The sequence below is a fragment of the Zonotrichia leucophrys genome, chromosome 1 (assembly GCF_028769735.1).
Source record: "Zonotrichia leucophrys gambelii isolate GWCS_2022_RI chromosome 1, RI_Zleu_2.0, whole genome shotgun sequence".
In the NCBI taxonomy this organism is placed as follows: domain Eukaryota; kingdom Metazoa; phylum Chordata; class Aves; order Passeriformes; family Passerellidae; genus Zonotrichia; species Zonotrichia leucophrys.
In genome coordinates this window covers 76153453-76167711 of record NC_088169.1, presented here as the reverse complement: position 1 = coordinate 76167711, position 14259 = coordinate 76153453, and the positions used below count along the sequence as shown (strand labels likewise).

The 14259-nt window shown below is 38.3% G+C and overlaps 1 protein-coding gene across 1 annotated transcript; it reads right to left on the bottom strand.

The window, feature by feature from the left end:
* Positions 1-932: 932 nt before the first annotated feature.
* Positions 933-13962, bottom strand: DCUN1D5 (defective in cullin neddylation 1 domain containing 5). Its single transcript, XM_064718454.1, has 8 exons — positions 13582-13962; positions 10968-11050; positions 8419-8489; positions 7924-8015; positions 3052-3160; positions 2853-2957; positions 2042-2144; positions 933-1261 (listed from the first exon to the last, which is right to left on the bottom strand). Exons 1-8 carry the CDS (start codon positions 13659-13661, stop codon positions 1206-1208), a joined length of 699 nt encoding a protein of 232 aa, XP_064574524.1. The 5' UTR covers positions 13662-13962; the 3' UTR covers positions 933-1205.
* Positions 13963-14259: the final 297 nt, after the last annotated feature.

Here is a 14259-nt window from a genome sequence, read left to right as displayed (position 1 = left end):
TACATTTATATAATAAAGCAGAAGTTGCAAACGCTTCATTTGCTTATTCTGGTTTGGTTTTTCACATGTACTGATTAAAATCCCTTCCCTTCCAAGGGTGGCATTGAGTCTTCTGGGCATGGAGGTAGAGTGAGAAACTTCTACTATATTTAAAAGTTGTAATGAATACTGAATGCCTAAAAGGGCAATCACAGTAGTTTTGGGACTCAGTACACAGAGTAGTAACAGGGTGATATTTAATATCCTGTTACATACAGCCTGCTACTTGGTGAAATGTAGGTGATTAAATAGTTGCTTCTTGATTTATAATATAAAAACCATCCAGAAAGGAAAAAAAGTTATGTTATGAGTGCCTCCAGTCTAAAACATGCAAGAAGAAAAGCCTGAAACCAAGTCTGCCCAGTTTTCCCTTTTAAAATATAAATTGCACTTGTGCAAAGCAATCCAAAAAGCCTAAATAGCAGTAAAAATCTGAAGCTGCCTTGCTGTACCAAGGAGTATCTGTGTTCAGCATCTGAACTACAGGCAATTAGTTTTCAGCCATTCTGCACACAAAGCCATTTCTTCTACACCTTTCTAGTTTGAAAGGGTCTGCCATTAAATGCCATGCCACTGGGTGGGAAATAGACAAAGAAATAAAAAACAATAGCAGGAGTTTAAGGCCTTTATCTCCACGGGGAGCTGAAAACTGTGGCACAACCCATGACCAATACTTACTACATAAATTAGCACACTCCCACCCAGGGCTTCCAAAATCAGTCATTCTTTCTAACATCTGCCACACAGACAATCACACCAACAGCAAGCAACAGCGCCAATTAAGCATTTTAAGGTCTTCAAAATTCATAGCAAAGGGCACTTCTAAGAAAGATATCTTATAGATTTGGTTTTAAAAATAGACACCACACTCACATTCAAGGGACATCCTTCACTTTTAGGCCTTTGTCACAAATCTGAATCTTTATTGTTCTGAAAGAAATGCTATAAACATAAGACTCAAAACAAGAACTCCAACTTTCAGTCTCAGAAGAGGTGTGGTTCAATGCCCATATCACATGTAACAAGAAAGTCTCCTTAAAAAAGGAAAAAAAAATTACTGTAAAGTCTTTCTTATGAATGAAAATGCAATCCTTTGTTTTTCTCATTACTTTGTGTACAGGCGGGCACCAAAAAAAAAAACTCTTGCATTTTCTTTTGAATTCTTGCTATGACGCTTGACGAACTTTCTGCCATTCAACAAATTCATCCAGAAGTACGGGCCCTGCAAACAGAAAAAACCTGGAGTTATCATTGGCAATGTTTTTCAAACACCTTCATTTTCAGCATGAGGGTTTAAAACTACTGTTCTAGGAAACATCCATGGCAATTCCATGGTAAAATACTCATAGATTATTAGTACAATCATTTCAATCCAAGGATGACAAAAAGTGCAAAAAAACCTCCATTTTATGGAAAAAATTGTTCCCGATATCTGACAGGTGGAGTGAGCTGAATGGAAGGCATAAAAATAATCTTACAAATCTTGCAAACAGCACAACTAATTCCTTTTTCCAAAGTTTTCAAAATAGTGAATAATTACAAAATGGACCAAAATTGGACTTAGGCAATTCAGTCATGGCATGACTGACTACCAGCCAGGTGCAAAGTTCAGCCCCAAGTACCAGCAAGTAGGCAAAAATTGTTAAGCTATGGTTTATTATATATGGTTTATTATATATTAGTACAAAATGAGAGTTCGCTGTTGATAATTCTACTTGCAAGTCTGCAGTTGCATGCAGCAAGCACCTTCACTGGATTCTCACTGAATACAAGCTGTCTCAAGTAAATCATCATACTATTTACATACTATACGCCTGACAAACAAGTAGGAAAAATTAATAACTGCAGCTTGAAGGTGGATGGTTATCAGGGCTGTTTTTGTATTCATTGTTGGAAAAAAACCCCAAACCTTACAGTGTTGTTTCTGCAATAGAAATTCATTTTATGCAATTTTAAAATTCTCTGCTAATATTTGAATAAGCAAAACATTAAGAATACTTACATGCACCATCTTCATCGTAGTTGCTAAGATCTGCATGGACAGTTCTGCTGAACTCTAGTACATTGTACCACTGATCCTTGTTCATAACTCTATACTTCGATTGCTAGGAAAAGTAATTACAAAATATTAAAATGTCAAGTGGCATTTGGTACTCCTGCATCGCATTTATCTTTTTATCCTCAATGAGTTCCTAACAAACTATTTAATAGGTAACAATGGCTATTACTGACTTGATTTTCTATTTTTAAAAATACTACACATGAACATATTTTGTAGTTATGAAACAACATGAAATGATTTCTTGGAAGATCAGAACAGAATCAAATTCCCCAAAACCTGGAAATCAATTAAGTTACCCCTCTAAGCTTCAAAAACTGGTATATTTTTGCCTAGCCCTAAAGTGGGGCATATCTAGCTGAGATGTATTTTCAGAATGAACTATTAAAAAAAAATTTAAAAATCTTATTTTCTCCAGGGTACAATACATTATGATCATAAGGACATAAAATGCAAACTTGAAATGAAGTGCAGATGCAGCTGAATAGACTAGTGGGGTTCTACTACTTACTTTCAAGTTTATATTTAGAGTAAAACCAAGATGGAATTTTAGCTGTCTTTGATAAGAAAAGGGGCTGGGGCATAGAGGGGAAGAAAAGGATTTTGATGCATACAAGAACATTACTATTTCATAAGCACATTGAGCAAGGTAAAGGGAGCAATACAGATACATTTTTGAATTAAAAAAACACAATATTCTCACAGAACAGTTCAACTACTATGCCAACATTCAAAAAGTCAAGGAAACTTGTACCTCCAGGTATTGATAAAATACTGAAAACAGTGGCCAAGTTCTTCCGAGCAGAAGAGCTAACATGGACTTTGCAGTATCAATATCAAGACTTCGCTGGTCTTTTTCCTAAGGTTGAATAAAGAAAGCACAGAAACCAATCAAGTACAAGCCTGTTGAACAAATAAAAGTAAGAGCTTTCCTAACATTTCAGCAGTCTTACCCTTGCAAAATCAAAGGCGTATCTGTAGATATTCTTGAAGGATGAAATGTCATTCAACTGTGACCGTAAGAAGTCAAATTTACTCTGTAATTTTTCTGTACAGTCACACCTTAAAAAAAAACAACAAAAAACCAAAACATTAGGAGTTCAAAACACAACATCAGGCAACAACAACAAAAAAAGCCAGCAAACACAAAATCCTGAAATTGTCACAGCGCAATCATTAGATATACAGGAGTAATACTGTGAAACTGACTTGAAGAATCTTGAACATGCTCAATATTTGCAGCTTACTGAAATGAATGCTGGCTTCTGTAAGCAAGCTTTTCATTTTAAATATATCAGCAACATAATATGAAGTGCATGCTTCACATTTCAAATAATAGTCTTTTAATTCCAAACTCTGTAATCTATATTCACACCCAGCAGTATCTTATCTTCCAATCACGATGAATGTTTGAAGACAACATCATTCAGTAGGCATTAAGGGGTAAAATCCAGCTGTAAATAATGGGAAAATGTAAACCCTAAACACGTAGTTTTCAAGTGTGTGTTTACAAATGGCAGGATTGAGCAGGCACTCTGCAAAACATACTAGTCTGCTCATGTTTCATGACTGATAAATGCAAGCTCTGATAAAATATTAATCACCTGATTAATAGTCAGTAACTATTCAACCGAAAAATCAAAGGCTGTATGAGAACATACAGGTCCACTAGTCAACAGGATAAAGCTTTGGCAAAACTAACCCTTTGGCAGAAAGATCTCCTTGTACTTTACTCAGCAAGGAAATAGAAAATGGGTCAGATTCACCAACAATGCCAAAGGAGAATGCAATTTAACTTTGCTAATTCTCCAGAAAATACTCACTCAATAGAACAGTTATAACAGGACATTCTATTCTTAAAAAAAAGCTGCCACAACTAAAAAAGAATAAATTAAAAATCTGCCTTGCCTTGTATCCTTCATGAAGAAGCATACTTTCAGAAAAGCAGCTGTACATAAATACTTCCTCTGGTCACGTGTCCCCCTTTTAGCAGCCTGCTTCTCAGAGAATACATTTGCACCTCTAACAGCTCCACATGGACTTGCCACACAGGCCCCCAGCAAGAGCTGCTGAGATGCTGGGCTTTGATGCTCTACTTTGCCCACAGCTGATACTTCCCATTCCTCAGATCTGCCAGCCTGTGTGTGCACAGCTGCCTGTCAGTCTGTCTCAGTAGCAATTCAAACTGATGCAGCCTTTTATTATTTCTTGTACCTAGCAGCATCTACCTAAAGCAGCACTAAGTCCTAGCCAACCCTGGTGTTAAATAAATAAAACTATTAGCTAATTAGGCTACATATTCAGATGACAACTAGTATATTCTGTGATAAACCAGAACAAATTGAAAAGATCTCTTGTTAAATGAGATTTAGTAAATGTAACAAAAAATAAAATTACTTCTTTTGTCTTCAGCCATTGAATTGGCCTGTATTCTACTATTTAACCCTTAAAATGGCATTATGCTATGGTAGAAAGGTGTTGTGTTTTTTATTCATATCTCTTCTACTGTTCAAAGCTTCCTATTTCTACCAGAATGTTCTACACATTTGAGGACAAATCTACCTATTTAATCTACCTAAATGCTCAAGTTTTAAGTGTACTAGTGACATATAAAATATTTATAGTGGGCTTATCACACATTGTTAAATATAACTTGATAGACTATTTACCATATCATGGGTAAACTCAAATTTCAGTATGTTTAAATTTCTTGCAAACTACTTTGTTAAAATTGCTCAAATAATCATAAATCTAAGTGCAAAGTAAAATGCCAGCTATTGTCTACAATACTATTGGCTATGTGTATTTTAATACACAATTTATTCTTTTGAAAAAGTTGGTATGAAAATGAGCAATAATTAAGTATCACGACTCCTAAGAAATTTATTATCAGTGCATTTATAACAAAAAGCCAAATGGATCATGCTCAGACCAGCACCAGCCTCTGGATCCTGACACACAGACATATTTTGGTTAAAGCTGTTTAGGGCATTTCTGTACCTAGCAACTGACCTTCCTCCCAAAAATAGGCAAGGAGTTGTCAAACTCCTCTTTTACAGAGGCACAGCTGCCTGTGTGGCTGCACCATAAAACAGATGACTGAGGTCACTCATACTTGGAATAATCTTCCTAATAAGCAGAACAACCTTCTAATTAGCACAAGTGAATTAACACTAAACTCCTGTATAGACACTAGAAAAAGATGCAATTTCCCAAACTTCTTTACTGAAAGATAGCACTGAATAGTGTTACCTCAAGATCAACAAAATTAGACATTAGCGCACTACATTCTCTTCTCATCCCTATGTCACATTTTAAACAAAACTCAAATTAGCACCACAAACTGAATCTACTTTAATTTCTGTTTAGATAGAGAGATCATCTGAGGCATAGCTAACACGGACAAACTGATGATTCATTAACTCCTACTCAGATAGTCTAATGTTTTATATTTCATAGCTATTCACATATACTTGTCTTTTACTGAAAAGAAAAATCAGTAAGATGTTTACAAACATTAAACCAAAAGCATTTACGGTTATTATATACATTTCATCCTAAGAAGGATGAAATAATCGGCCTAGCAGAGGTACTTGATTCTGCCATGAAGAGAGCTTGCATATATACATACATATATATATATATATGCACATACACACACATATGGGGCAGAATTCACCCCATCTACACAACATACTGGAAACCTCCCAGCCTTAGTTGCTTAGGTCTCATAACATGATATCTAGGTTGAATTCACCTTCATTTTGACAGCATCTACCTCACCACACATTTATTTTTCTCATAGACAGCAAACCTCACCAGTGTATTACAAAACAACATGCTGAGAGAATGTCACTTCAAGATTCAGGCACCCAAATGCTGCCATCTAACTGTCAGTTAGGGATGTCCTAAGCTTCAGGTGTTGCCATTCATTTAGGCAAGCAACCTCTAAGAGCAATTGAGGTGACCAGTCATTAGGTCTTAGGGCAAACTGGATATTTCCCTAGGCTCCATTACACTGACTGGATCTCCAAAGATTGCAGTAAGAGCTTAAGAAATCCAGCTCTTGCACATAAACCAAACATTTAGGTATCTTACTATTGAGCTGAATCCCACCCAGCACTGTTCATGCAATTATCTCGTGTAACATTTTATGTATCTTGAATTAAAGATTCTATACAGAAGTCTATGTGGAATACACTCTAGGGTTTTAATGCATTTCAATCTCATTTCTTCATGCAAAAATTTGAAAGAAAAGAAATAAGCTGTGTAAGCATGCAATAATATTTTATTGTTTTAAGTGTAAAACCCTTTTCCTTCAAACGCCTGTCAGACTTTTCAAGAGAAAATAGATAACCCCATTCCAGATGGAATCCCATAATATAATCCTCCCTTTCTAGTAAGCAAGTCTACAGCTTTGTATTTTCTTTCATCATGGTTTAACCTCAGATGGCAGCTAAACATCACAGAACTGTTTGCTCACTCTGAGCCAAAACCTGCACGTATTTTTTTAGCCTATGGATCTTGACTTGTGCTATGCGAGCATCTCTGCTTCACCCAGCTGCTCAGCCAGCTTTTTAGAGAGCAACAGGGGAAGCAAACATACACATCAACTGCTTTAGGCTCCGGCAAGCACTCTCACCAGAAGTCTGTTTCTATGAAAACACACAGCAGTATCCTAATTTCAGTATTAAACACATTTAGACTATAGCATGACCAGCTCTGTTCTGAAAAGAACCAGAAGATTTCCAGTCAGCAAATTATTAGTCTAAAACATGGGCTCTGAACAGGCGCCTGATTTCATACATGTCCGTGCTTGCATTCTGTGAAACTGGCTAACTCTTAAAGCTTCTATTTGGGGGTAAGAATTAAATACTTCAGATAAGTGACCAATACCCATTCACTGCATCTGAAAAATCATGTACCCAAAATTTAATCTGTCGCCCTGAACTTCAGGCAATTTAATAATTCCCACTCCTAATTTAATTTCTGGTGATAGTCACACAATAATCAAAGCAACTGTCAGAAGCCCGATGCCAAATCAAGTAAGAGTTGAGAGTCAGTCCAGAGTCACTTACTCCAGAGTTTTGAGTAACCAGAGATTATATGCCTGATACAATTTCCCAAACCAAGTGACAGGGAACTCTGCTCTAGCTGCAAGAGTAGTTCCCTATTTGTAATATTAAATGAAGTGTCATAACAAGACAGCCTTAAAACACTAGGGTACCATAAGCAGTTAAAGAATGAACAAAAAGTAACAACTGACTTAAGCCTCACAAAAAACTGATTACTTTAATGTAAGAAATAATCTCTTTAGGCAGAGCATTAACTAATCAAAAATTCAAATGCAAACAGAAAGAGCAAGAAGTTAACTTATAAATTGAAAAGGCGTTACTTAACCTAAGCATTAAGCATGGCTTCTGATGTGCATCTAATAAATAACACCAATAGCCAAAAATACTATCCATGCAGTCCTCATCTATAAAGCTCAGAAATCAGTAAAATCTTTCCATAATATCAGTGCTGAGACATGCTTATGTGCATCTCCAGATCTACTCATTTATATCCGCTGACTAGAATGGTATTTTAACATATTGTTGCAAAAAAAGGAAGCCATCAAAACTTGACTTAACAAGGTTTAGACAATAATTTAATCCTTTGAGTTAACTCAGATTAATTTTACAGTTGTGGACCAAAACAAGAACTAAAAGCCAGCTTTTTTTGTGTCTTATTTCCAACATACATGAAACAGAACAAGAATAGTTAAGTTATAGGTACAATTATAAAATTAGAACATTCTATTAGATATGTAAAAACACTCTTACTGTAATGAGGTCATTCCTTTTAACCATTCTTCCTTGGTAAAAAATCCCATGCTTTCAGCCTCTAGTTTCCAGGCTAAAACTAACATAATAATCTAGAGGAAACAAAAATAAAAATAAGGGGAGAAAAAGGAGTCAGTACGTAAGAAAAGGCTGATTTACTTATGTCCAAGAACAAAAGTCTAAAGCATTCAAACATTCTAGCAATTGTGATACGTGCTTGGTCTTCATATTTGTTACCACTGAAAAGTTCAGCTACATGCAATTTTTCCCTCACTTTCAATTTTTGAAAATTAAGTATTACTATAATAAACCCACCCAAAAAACCTCACACACCGGCCAAGTAAACCTGATGTATTCAGCTGAACTATCTTAAGAGCAGCTCCTACAAGCAGGAAGATGAAAAACTCTCTGCTTAGTGGAGTTAAGAGTTATACACAAAATTTAACCTTATCGAATATCCCCTTAGGTGTTATTAGCACTATGAAAGAAACTTACATTTTCAGGTTCAACACCGATGTCTTCACAGAATTTTTCCATTCCTTCAGGGCCTACAACTTCATCAGGACCTTCAAAGCAAAAACCACACCAGAGTGAAAAATCCAAGTAAAGTTCACTGCTCACAAGAGTTATGAACAATAATTAGGCTATACTGCACCCAAAGTATTTCTAAAAACATTGAATTACACTATTAAGTAGCTTTTAAGCAAGACCTATTCTATCAAGTGCAATTGTGTAGACATGTGCTACACCAGAATGTTTGTGTTGTGCACTGCCTCCCTATGATAGCAGATGAGCCATCTTAGCTTTGTATCTGAGTTCTCAAAAAACTCCATTGAGCTTCCTATTGACCAGCTCAACTCCAGTAACTGTGGCAGTCAATTGTTTTAAGACAATTTGGGTACTGCTACTCTCTGCTGAAGTCACTTTATGAATAATGTTCTTAAAAAATTATTTTATCACCAACAAAAAAATTCTAATTCTGTCTGAGCTACTATTACACATATTATTCTTTCAATGGTGCTAACATTATGGGTTTACACTAACACAGAGTGAATCTACAAATAAAGTAAGATGAGTTTTACAATGCTGAGTAAAACAAAGTGAAAACAAATTGAAGAAATGCTGAGCATGTTAGCCATATACAAAGCAAAAAAAAGGTTCAGGACCATAATGAAAACAAATTGATTAGGACCACAACAGTTAGCGTTATGCTGTCATTTCTCCATTTTAACAGCAAAGTCTCTAAAATGCAGCAAAATAGTGCCTTTAAAGAGTGCATACAGACACACACTCCAGGGCATTTGTTCCTCTAATCTCTCCGGCTTCAGTTGTTTTGACTAAGCCTCCAAAAATTACTCCTACTGGGCAGCCAAATATTATTAAAAGGACTGTCAACACAGTATTTTAATGCATCCTGGATCACTACATTAATATTTAATGAGTATGAACTAATGTAAAAGGCAAAGGTTTTAGCTTCCAAAACAATATACCACTTCACAACTTTTTGGCAAATTTTGCTACTTATAATAGGCAGAGTCCTTGATGAATCTGTCTCCACTTTATCTGCTGCCAGTGTAAGCAGAAGCCTCTTTAAGAGCTTGGATAATGTGCTTTGAATAACTACTCACTGTGAGATAAGAACATCGTCAATAAAACCTATTGAGAATGGCTACTTCTGCAGAAAAATAAAATCCAACTGACACTTAACACCATGAATACCTACCTCCTGAAAAACATTGCAAAGGACATTTTGCCTAGGTAAGCAAGGCCAAACAGTGTTAGATAGAAAATTCTTAAAAAACCCCAGCAAATTATGAAGAGAAACACATACAAGGGTTCACTGGCAATGACAAGTAAAAGCTTGAATGAGTGTTTCTGGTCCAGAAATCATACATAAAACGCATACACTTAAATGTGTAGGTATAGTTTTATCTTTTAATGGAACCATTTTAGCTTCTATTGTATATAATTTAATTGGAATTCTAGTTCATGCTGGAAATGTGGCATTTTTTGATTGCCGGTTAACTAAAAGTATAACCTCCTACATTCAATTCTTGACTCAATAACAAAGCCAAAATCTACAGACATTAATTCTGAAGAATGTGCAAAGAAATTTATCACCAGAAAAATAACTTTGAATTATTATTTCCCTAGAAAAGACTCCACTCCAGAAGAGTATGCCTCAAATCTAAAGTATAGAGCAGATTACTATAAACAAGAGTAGTTCATTGGTGTGAAAAGACTGCAAGGAAAATATCAGTCTTGATAAATATACTCAAACCAACTGCTGGCAGATAAATCAGCAGCTCTCTCCATACTAAGATCTGACAATTATTGAGTTCTAATCACCAATCAGCTATAATGGACTTTAAGTAGCGACCAGACAAGAAATTAATAACGATTCATAAATCCTGAATTCAGAAACTATAGAATTGGTAAATAAATAGCAGTGATATACACTGCATTGTCAACTAAAGCAGCTATTTGATGGCAATTGTGAGTTGTTTGAAAGAGGCTACTTCAAATACTTCTGGAATGAAACATTGATATTTAGAATATAAAAAATATTAGTACAAATTCTCAGATGGAAAACCAGTATAAACCTCTATTATTTTGTTTTGTAAAACAGAAATCCAAAGAGGATAAATCATGACCTATATCATTAGCCTTCCAATATGATCACAAAAAAGATATAGTTAGACAAATAAGCATCAATCTGAATTATCTCTCAATGTCCTGACTTCTACTTGACAATTTCAAAGCAAGAAGTGAATCACTCAGTATATCCCGGCTCAACATTGTACTGCTCATATTTGTTGCTTCATTTTAAAGTTATAAAGCATAAACAAAAACAAGTAAAAAAGAACAAATACCAAGAATGCAATAATAAAAGCTATCCTAATTCAAGTGCCCGTTATAAGGAAGCAAATACATGGTCATGTTTTTATGTCTACATCAGCATACAAAAAGCAAGTAATGTTTTATGTATTGCTTTATTTAAAACAAAATCATATAGTTTCAAACATGAATGCATTGCATATTACCTGCATATTCATAAAACCAAGCCAGGCACTTTTTGCTTGAAAAATGTTCCTCTCCACTTATTACTTTACCAGATGCTTGAGATCTGCAGTAGCAAATAGAAACACAGGGATGAACAGTGTTATTTTAATAACACATGTGAAAACCAGGAAAAATTAAGTTACACAACATTTATTATGAATCTACTTAAATTGTTTAATGAGGTCAGTATACATCTAGTGTTATGCTGAATTTCATAAAAGGCAGCTGTGTCATCCTCAACTGCTGTTGGAACATAAAATTACAACCATCTCATAGCTCAATTTATTACAACTATTACTTTTCCTGAAATGCAGAAGTACTGTTATCTTGTAGATATTAAACAAAAAAAAAAACACACAGATGGCCAAAATATCACTCCTCAGTAATTTAAATGCCTCATTATCGATTTTTATTTATACATACAAGCATTTAATGTTAGGTCTCTAATAAGCAGCTTGATTTTCAAGAGTGCTGAACATGCACAGACCCCATTAAGGTCAACAGAAGCTGCAGAGTTTGACATATTTAAAAGTCAGGCTATTTATAGTTAACCATCCAAATCTGGGAAAAATACCCGGTCAATTGGTTTACATTATACATGTAATTAAGCATCTACAAATTCTATAGCTATTTGGTACGTACACCAGAATAGCAGTGTGCAATCTGTGGCAAGACTGAAGCTGCTCAGCACACAGAGCTTTCCCCCATCATTGTTTTCATTATGTAACACACAACCCAGTTTGCCTAGGAAGTGAATTCTCTAATTCATCATTCATTACAAGAATGCACAGAATTTCTTCCAGTAAAAACACCGACTACACAAAGGCAACTTCAGTCAGTAAGGAGTTGCAGCACCTTTTCAATGCATCCTCCTTTCAAACACAAATTATAGACTTTTAAAACAAGCTAAGGTTATTTCTAACAATGAGGTGAGAACTAATCATATGAGGCTTTAAAATTATGCAGCTCCCACATGGCAATTTTAAAATTAAAATGTCAAGCAGGAGAAGAATAGTTCAATTCTGAGAGGGATGAACAACTTTAACTCCCATGTATCATTTTTAGCTTCACTGGAAAAGAACACAACACTCTTAAGAAGAAGCATTCTGTGCTGAAAGCTAGAATTAAAGGAGTCCTACAAACATTCATCCGTCCATCCAACTGGCATGAGGAACACAAGTCACCAGAAAGAGGCAGAGTCATATGGTGTGCTATTGCTTATTGGCTTTATCCAGATTAACATAGATCTATTTGTAATCACTGATTTTACTAAAGAATATTACCAATAACTTGTTGTGTAAGAACATAATGCCAAAAATGCTTGTGTATCTAGCATTTTCTGATCACCTAGCATGAACTCTGACACCATAGTTTCTGCCCAACAACCATCTCCCTGTATAATCTGTGGGTTTTTTTCTTTTCCTAAGCTAAAAAAACACTAAGAAATTAAGATCCTAAATTTCCGTTAACAGTGTTCTAGAAAGACAAACTGAAAGTGAACACATGCAAACAAGTGCTAAGATGAGCAGGAAACTGAAATTTGGTATTACAAACCAGAATAACTTAGTTTTTAGAAGTATACAAAGTAAAGTATGAGAAAACAGAAGTGTTCCCTCTAAATATACTTTGAGGCAGAACCATGAGAGAATAGAGTGGTACAGAGGATAATGCTGGCACAAGAAGGGATTTATAGGCAATGAATAACAGATTGAAACTAAAAGGTCATCAATGACTACAAAAAATGAGCTCTGGAATGGTTACCCAAAATGAACAATTATAACAAAATAAGAGTCTGTGTACTTCGAAGCTCAAGATTGGCCAGCCAACGAGAAAGGCCATACACCACAATTTTTTGCAATAGCCATTCCCGTAGTGTGGATTTCGCAACTCCTTTGTATCCTCATGTCCTCAGGACGTTAGCCCTAACTACTGCTCTACTCGCATACTTCGCAAGGTCTAATAGACGAAGCAGGCAGTTACTTCGGGGAAGCCACACTGTAAGCTCCTGCTGCACCGCGCTAATGGTTTATCATTCCAACAGCAACTTTTGGGTATCTCGGCATAAAGCGGTCTTTTTATACTAGTTAATGAACAAGGTGCCTCCGACGCCTGTATTCACTAGAAAAACCTTTCCTGCTCTTGTTTTCGAGTGTGCTGACCAATCCTTCCAATTTAGTGCGAAAAAGCAAAAAATAAAAAAGAAGAAAAAAAGGGGAAAAAAAAAAATAAAATGAGGAAACGACGATTTAGCACGGAGCCTCTAAGCACCGGCAACCTTAAACAGTGGAGAGCCGCCTACCCCAGCGAGATAGAACGAATACGGGGACAAATGCCAGAACTGGCCCTTGAGGCAGAGCCAAAGGCAAAGCCAGCCGGGAACGGGAGCCGTTCCGTGGCGTTTCTCGCCGAGGCGTGACCGCGCCGCCGCTGCGGCCGCACGCCGAGCGAGCGCCGCACCTGCACCGGACGTGTCCCCCGGCACGGCCGCGGCCCTGCCGGGCCCCACACGGCCCGCCCGCCGCCCCGGGGAGCCCCCCGGCCGCCGCAGCCCGGGACGTGCCCGCCGGCACCGGCCGCCGCCCCGCGAGACGCTACCTGCCGAGTTTACATTTCTTGAGGCCGGTGTCGTCCGCCGCCGCCGCCCCCGAGGACTTCCTCTTCTTCTTCACCGGCATCGTCCTGCCTCGGGGCGGGGCCGCCCCGCTGCCGGGGCCCGCAGCCGAGGCCCCCCCGGGCTCGCTTCCCCTGGCCGCCGCCGCCTCCCGAGACCGGCGGTGAGGAAACGAGAGGAGACCCCGTTCCTGCTGCGCCTTCCCAGCCCCACCGGGCGCTGCCGTCCCCCGCTCACCGCGGGCAGACGCCGCCGCCGCTCCGTTCGCAGAAGCGGGTGTTGTGCCGGGGGCGGGAGCGAGCGCGGGCGGTATCGGCTGCGGAGAGAACGGCGAGAACGACCCGGACACAGACGGTGCCGGGCAGGAAGTGCTAGCGCCGCCGGGGCGGGGCCGCACCGGGACCCGCCCCCGGGAGGGCGGGGCTGCCGCGCGCGTTTCCCGGCCGGAGCGGGGCCCGCGCGCGTGCCGGTTACGGCTCCGCGTTTGCAGCGAAATAAACGGGGAAGCGCCAACCCCTCCAGTGCTTTGGAACCCGCGTGGTCACAGCCCGCAGCCGGGGGGGAGCTGGGTGTTCCGTCAGCGCCGGAGCTGGGCTCGGGGCTGGGACAGCTGCCTGCCGAGAGCCGCGAGCGGTGGCGGAGTTCAGGGGCAGGTGCTGGGC